The sequence below is a fragment of the Lichenostomus cassidix genome, chromosome 5 (assembly GCF_008360975.1).
Source record: "Lichenostomus cassidix isolate B80296 chromosome 5, HeHo_3.0, whole genome shotgun sequence".
NCBI classification, from domain to species: domain Eukaryota; kingdom Metazoa; phylum Chordata; class Aves; order Passeriformes; family Meliphagidae; genus Lichenostomus; species Lichenostomus cassidix.
In genome coordinates, this window is record NC_139486.1 from 11,760,905 (window position 1) to 11,767,956 (window position 7,052).

Sequence of the window (7,052 nt, forward strand, 5' to 3'; positions counted from 1 at the left end):
GGACTTGCCCACTCTGTCTCCTGTGATTAATATAGATATCCTTAATGCTTCTACAGTGCTCAAATGATGAGTAGTTTTGGAAAGACTGTCAATAATATTCCAAGCATTTGCTCAACGCAAAAATGCAAAGTCTCACAGGAAGAAGAATTCTGCAGTGTTAAAAAAAAAACAACAGAAATAGGGTAAAAGAAGTAATTAAACTGTTCTCAGTTTCACAGGGTCACACCTGTGATTGAAACACACTGAGTGTCACTGGATGATGTACATGCACAGCCATGAACCCAGAGCTGCACCAGGAGAACACTCTGGATGAACCATGGTGTTCCTACAGAGCAGGGCAGAGATGTCTCCACCAGCCTGGGAAACAGCCCTGACACTGCAAAGCTTCTTGGATTAGCCAGGAACAAGGTAGATTAACCCAAGCAAGGTTGCATGCTGCCATGACTTGCATCCCAGGGGCTTTCTGTCTGCATCCCAGGCAGCCTGTCTGGAGGTCTGGGTTCTCTGCCAGGGTGGCATCAGGGCTGCACTGTGACAGGGACAAGGGCTTTGCTGGTGCACCCATCAGGAGTGCTGTGGTGGGAGCTCTGAGCTGTGGCAGAGCACTTTTCAGTCCCTTCCCCTCGTTACAGCACATTAGATCAGAAAGCACACGAAATGGAAGTCTTGGCTAGGTGACTGCGGATGGAATCTGCCTGAGGGTGAACCATGGCTGAGAGGAGAAAGAAACCATGGCACAGCCACTCCACCTCTCCTCCCTGCTCCTCAGACACTGAGCCCAGGCCATGAGGCTGAGAACAAGGAAAAGGAGGGGAAGCACTGTGGATCCCTAGAGTTCTGCAAGGGCTGTGAAGGAACAGAGAATATGTGGGGGCAATACCAATGTACAGCTGGAGCAGCTGTTGCTGCTTACCTACTGCAGTGAAGGACAATACCAAAACATCAGTGAGTATTTTTAAAAATGTAAATAGAGTGTATGATATGTTCTAAAGTTCTGACTCTGCAAAGAACCTGAAATATTTATAATTACATTCTCAGATAAAGAAAACCTACAGGTCGTTCAACTTATTTCAATTCAACTTAGTTTATTTCAATTCTGTAATTATTAGGATTGAAAATTAATTATAATTCATTTCATTTTGGCAGCAGCTTTAGAAATATTTTAAGAGGTTCCATACTGCTCCTTACACAGTGGTCAGAACTGAGTGAAACTATGACACAGCAAGAAAAAGGAAAGAAATCACAAAACTGCTGACCTGCAAGATACAGGAAATTATTTGGAACTGAATTGTGTTTGCACTTTGGAAAGATTTTGATGATTTCTTACAAGAAATACAAATATTTAAAGTAAAATACTTCAAAAGAGAGAAGTACTGTGCTGCCCAAAGAAGTACTCAGCCAAGTGCAGAGACAGACTATGCAGACACTAATTGTGACACACTTCTGTTACAGCTGTTCTGCTTTAGGGTGTCTGTTGCTTATCATGATTTGTGTGAGCCAGGAATGGACAGAAGGGATACACCACACAAACCCATTGACATTGAGTTAAACACACTAGTGCACATTTGCAAGATTACCTTCAGCCTTGGTTATACCACTACAAAAGTATAAGACAAAATACCCCAAAAATGAGGGAATGCACATAAAGATGTCCAGGGCCTATGCTTTATTTTAGAGATGGGAAAATAAGGTAAATGTATACAGGATAACAGTATGAAAGAGGCACAGCTGGCCTGCCTGTTCAGTCAGGGTACACTGATGGAAACCCAGCATCACCACTGCTGCCTTCACATGGCCACAGCCAGTGTGGTGCAACCTTCAGTGGAGCTCCAAAATCTGCTGACAGTGAGTTTGACTGCAGCTAGAGCTTACCTAGCCCTCTAAAGATCAAGGCTGAGCTAACAAAAGCAATTTTCTGTCAGCAGCATCGTCCCCACACTTGGGATTTTGCTGACCAAACCCTGACAGGCAAAGGGCTGGGTGTTTTCCTATTGAGTGATGCTGGCAGAGCTGTGCAGCACAGGTTCAGTTTGAGAGGCTGCAAACCTAAACATATCCAAAAGCAGGGTGGAGGGTGGTCTTCCAGCTCCCAGCTGACCCCAGGAACCCACAGCCACACACACCATGATGCCACAGCACACAGCAGGGGTCAGAACATGGCAGGACAAAGCCTTCAAATTAAACAAAAATTAGCTAAGTTATAGGCATATTGCTCCAGCTCAGAAATAAATTACTAAGTGACAAGGTTAAATGGTATTTTATAGACAACTTGATTTTATTATCCATCTCAGGGCATGCTCCTGCTTTTTTAATGGAAATACTGAGCTACGAAGTCCACTAGCCCAGTGGGGTTGGTAACCACAATTTTGATGACATTATAATAAAAATATCATGTTCTCTCTAGTTTTTTACAGAGGCAAACAGAAAGAAACAGTAAAGAGAAAGAAAAGTTAGAAATTAACACTGTAGACATACAACTCGAGTTACCCTCCAAGCAAACTGAAAGCATTGGCAAGACTCTTGAGTTAACTCATGAACTGCTTAATGAATAGAAAATGTAGAGGACACTGAAATACTCAATACAGTGTGTTTACTGGTGTAAATGTAAAGACTTTGCTTGCTTATGTCTGAAATCAAAAGGGTTAAGAAGAATGATGTATAGACCTTCCTGTTATTAAAACAGGTTTGTACTATGAATATTCAGTCCTCTTTTTCTCTACATGTTGCTCCATCCATTTAAATTAGAGTAAATACAACAGCTGTTTTGGATTTCCAGTTGGTAGCTATATAAAAACATCAGAATAAAAAGGTTGACTTTATCTAAACAGCAAGGTGCTCAGTGACACAGTTTTCTCCCATGACTTCTGTGCTGAACTCATTATTTTGGCTTGTGTTGCCACAAAAGAGTAAGGAGGTATAGTTTTAATGTGAATAATCCTGTTTAGGGGCTGGCTCCATCTCTGGACATTCACTGTATGTTCTGTTTAGAAAAAAACTAAGTGCTTAAAGGGGGAGGCTTCCCCCCATCACTGCCTCAGGACCACAGCACAGAGAGCCAAAGTACATTCACCACAGCCATGGCAAAGAGAAACATGGATTTTTTCAGAGATACACCCAAAATGCTGCATCTGGATTTTATTTTCAAGAATGGAGACCACTGAAACACAGATGCCTTATAAACTACAGGTATGACTGAGAATGAGAGGTTACACCTCTGTTGAGAGAATGTAAAAATTTTATTTTCATCTACAGCGATATTCACAGACATTTTCCCAAACATGAGCTAATTCTATTACTTCCAAGAATAAATGAGTATCTGCTGTCAAATAACCCCTACATTTGTTGTTCTAAAGCAGTATTTTTATACACTAAAAAATAATAACACCTCTACACTTTAGCATTTTCCACCCAGGGCTCCTAATCCACTTTTGACACAGAACATCTATTATAATGTTTTATTACTAAGGTGTGTGGTACACTCACTATTCATACACTTAATACCTTTGAAGTGAAGACATAAAGAATTATCAAAAAATGGAAACCATCACATAAATGCAATAGTGCAAAGAATAGCACTGTAATCTATTCACCACAAAAGCGATATAAATAAAACACACATGGCTAAGCAAATGTTTCAAGGAGGTTTTTATTAAATGATTATATAGCCTGCCAGGGTATTTTGAAATTATACAGCCTGTATTTATTAAACAAAAATTGTTATTGGAAAAGGTTTTAGGTGATTTACAGACATATATTTAGTGACAAGTACAACCTATTCAGTAATGTTTGTATATGCAAGGAGAAAAAATCAGAAATGGAAGCCTTTAAAAACAGGAATCCATTAAAAAAACCCCAACAAAACAATAATATACATTAAGTATAAAAGGGATATTTATAAAAGACTGCTTTAAGTGGGATACACCTGCAGATGCAAGTGTCACCTGGGGAAAGCAGGACAGGGCAGCTGCACAAGGACATGCCAGCAGCACACACAGACCAGCTCTGGCTACCCCACCTGTGCCAGAGGCAGCCTGGTGTTTGGTGGTCAAACTAGAGAAGCACCCCCTCCATCATCGTCAAAAGTGATGCTATGGGGAAGTTCTGGAGCCTCTCCTGGAGTTAAGCTGTTTTTTCCTTCCAAAACGCCCTGTGGCTCACCTCCTCTGAGGGTGCCCTGGCTCTCACGGTGGGGATTGCTTTGGGTGTGTTATGATACCCTAATTCACAGTCTGTCTTGGTGGGTCTCTCTCCCTTGCTCCCTCTTCCAACAAAAAGCACAACCACCACCTGTGGAAGTTCATGTGGAGCAGAACATCTTCCAAGGGAAAAACCCAAAATTGTTACAGCCTTCCAATCTGCCCATGGTGCCTCCTTGGGGTGAAAGATGTGTTTATGAGTCAGTCAGTCAGCTCCCTTTTTTCATGGAGCAAGAGTTCTCCCAACTGGGATACTAACTGAGCAGGAGGGAGCAAGGGAAAACTTCCTACCACCTGTTTGTCTGATGACTTATTCCCAGAGGTCTCTGACTCGCATTCTGATCAGAGCAGGTGACACTGAGGCAGACACACCTTTTGTGTGTGAGAGAAATACATGACCACCAGGCACATGACACAGCAGCTTTGTGTGCTTTTAGGCCTCCCCGAGAATGCAATTTTAAGCAAGTGAAGAAAATGAATGGTAATATAAATGGCTAAAAAATCAATGCAGCTCCAAGTCTTCAGCACACATGGTAGCACCGGGAGTAAATGTAACTCTAAATGCAGGCAAAGGCTTTTTTGGACTCCCACTGTACTTGCCAGGAGCAATGCCAACCTTGCAATTCAGGAATCAGGCACCACAGAAAGATATCTGGCTTCAAACTGTTATTTCCATTTTTAAGGTTTCCCAAAGCAGTTTTACTTTGCTAAAGATAATAATTAAGTGGAGAAATTCACTAGTATTACAGATGAATCAGGGGCTGGGTTGCTCCGAGATACTGACAGCTCAAGTGAACTCGAATAAATGAGGCAAGAGAGAGGTTTGGACGAGCATAAACCAAACCAAATAACGTTCCCCTTCCATCCTTCCACTAGGATATTGGGTTGGTGGGGCTTTTCTGCCCTTCCTGTTCACAACTGAGAATCTGACCTCGGGAAAGCCCCGAGTTGTAGCACCCACTGCCTGGGGACAGGGAGACTCCGGGAGATCCGGCACGACCCGTGCTGCATGCTCGTGAGAAACATCCCATCTGCGCCTCTCCGATGAACTCCTCGTTCCCTCCCTCTGCCCGCCCGGGGCTTCCTCGCCCGAGGGTCTCGCCGTGACCCCGGGCAGCAGCAGGGCACGGCGGAACCGGGCAGATCCCGGCTGCAGGACAGCACCGGGCAGATCCCAGCATTAGAGCACAGCAGCACCGGGCAGATCCCGGCTGAAGGACACGGCAGCACCGGGCACATCCCAGCAGCAGGGCACAGCAGCACCGGGCACATCCCAGCATCAGGGCACAGCAGCACCGGGCAGATCCCAGCATTATAGCACAGCAGCACCGGGCAGATCCCGGCTGAAGGGCAGAACCGGGCACATCCCAGCATTATAGCACAGCAGCACCGGGCAGATCCCGGCTGCACAGCGCGGCACGATTTCACAGGCGCTTACAGCCTTTTGTAACCGCGAGATAATCTGTCAGATGGACTTAGGCACTGACAGTCAAACATGCCAAAAACGTCACCACCCACTCGTACTATCCATCCGGTGAAAGACTAGGAAGCGCCGCATTGCTTAACCTCTCCTCCGCCTTCACTCGCACTCGCACTCGCGGCGTGACACACGCGGGGACCCGCTGTCCCCAGCTGTCCCCAGCGCTCCGGCGCGGCTCTGCGGGGCGCGCTGCCCGCGGCGCTCGGCGCATCCCCGCCCGCACTCACCTCATCTTCCCGGCGGGGCGGGCGGCGGCCGGAGCCGAGCCGGGGCCGGGACCGGGCGGTGGCGGCGGCGGCGGGACGGGGGGGCTCCGTTAGCGGCGCCGCCCCAGCGGCAGCGCCGGGCCCCGGGGGCTAGCCGGGCAGCGCGGCGCCGGGCAGCCCCTCCGCCGGCCCGGCCATGTTGCCGGCTCCCGCCCGGCTGCGCTGTGTCTGTGTGTGGGCAGGACAAAGCGCCGCCGCCGCCGCCCGCCCCGCGCCGCTCCGCTCCCACGCGCGGCGGGGCCGCACCGCCCCCCCGCCCCGCCCCGCTGCGCGCCGCGCCCCGCCCCGCCGCGGGTGTCGGGGGGAGCCCCGGCTCTGCCCGCTCCTGCCGTGCCCTGCCCGGCTCTCCCGTGCCCTGCCCGGCCCTGCCCGGTTCTACCGTGCCCTGCCCGGCTCTCCCGTGCCCTGCCCGGCCCTGCCCGGTTCTCCCGTGCCCTGCCCGCTTCTCCCGTGCCCTGCCCGGCCCTGCCCGCGGCGCAGGTGGGGCTGCAGCGGCCGCGCACCGTGCCCGGCACCGACCGGCGGCTCCGCAGGGCTCCGCAGGGCTCCGCAGGGCTCCTCGGCCCGTGCCGCTGCCCAGTGCCGGGACTTGGCCGTGCCGTTCCCGAGCCGTTCCCGGCTGGAGCGGGGCGGTGCCGGGCTGGCGGAGGTCTCCTCTGCACCGTGCTGTGGGGGTCCTGTACAGCGGCGTTCGGAGTCGCTGCTTTTGCGAATGGAAGGAGCAGACATGGCATTTCCAGCTAATACGGGAGGGCAGCTGTGGTTCCTGCCCCGTCACCCTTCCCGCTTGGCTCAATGAGTGTCCCTTCGAGCTCTCTTGCCTTGCTTTCAGCCTCATCCTTTCTCCACACCCACCTTCCCACCACTCATCTTCAGAACCCGGGGCTGCCTCCCAGTCCTTGCTTCTCCCTGCTCTTCCAGCTCCCCTTACCACTCCACATCCCAGTCCTGGCCCTAATCCTCTGCCCTTCTCCTTCCAGTCATCTCCAGCCAACTCCCTAGTGCAGCCCAAACCACAGTGTGATGATCTTCAGCAGGTCCGTGCATAGGTGACAATAACTTGTTCATTATTTCTCAAGAGTAAAGGCTCTTCTACATCTCTGTGGATCC

At 49.4% G+C, this 7,052-nt stretch overlaps 1 protein-coding gene across 1 annotated transcript in view; it reads right to left on the bottom strand.

Annotated features, from left to right (window-relative positions):
* EVL (Enah/Vasp-like) overlaps positions 1-6,133 on the bottom strand; it is a 145,360-nt gene extending 139,227 nt beyond the window's left edge. The window contains exon 1 of the mRNA XM_085061384.1: positions 5,904-6,133. Within this exon, the coding sequence (XP_084917510.1) occupies positions 5,904-5,908 (5 nt within the window). The 5' untranslated portion in view covers positions 5,909-6,133. The remainder of the gene's footprint in view (positions 1-5,903) is intronic.
* Between the last annotated feature and the right edge of the window lie 919 nt (positions 6,134-7,052).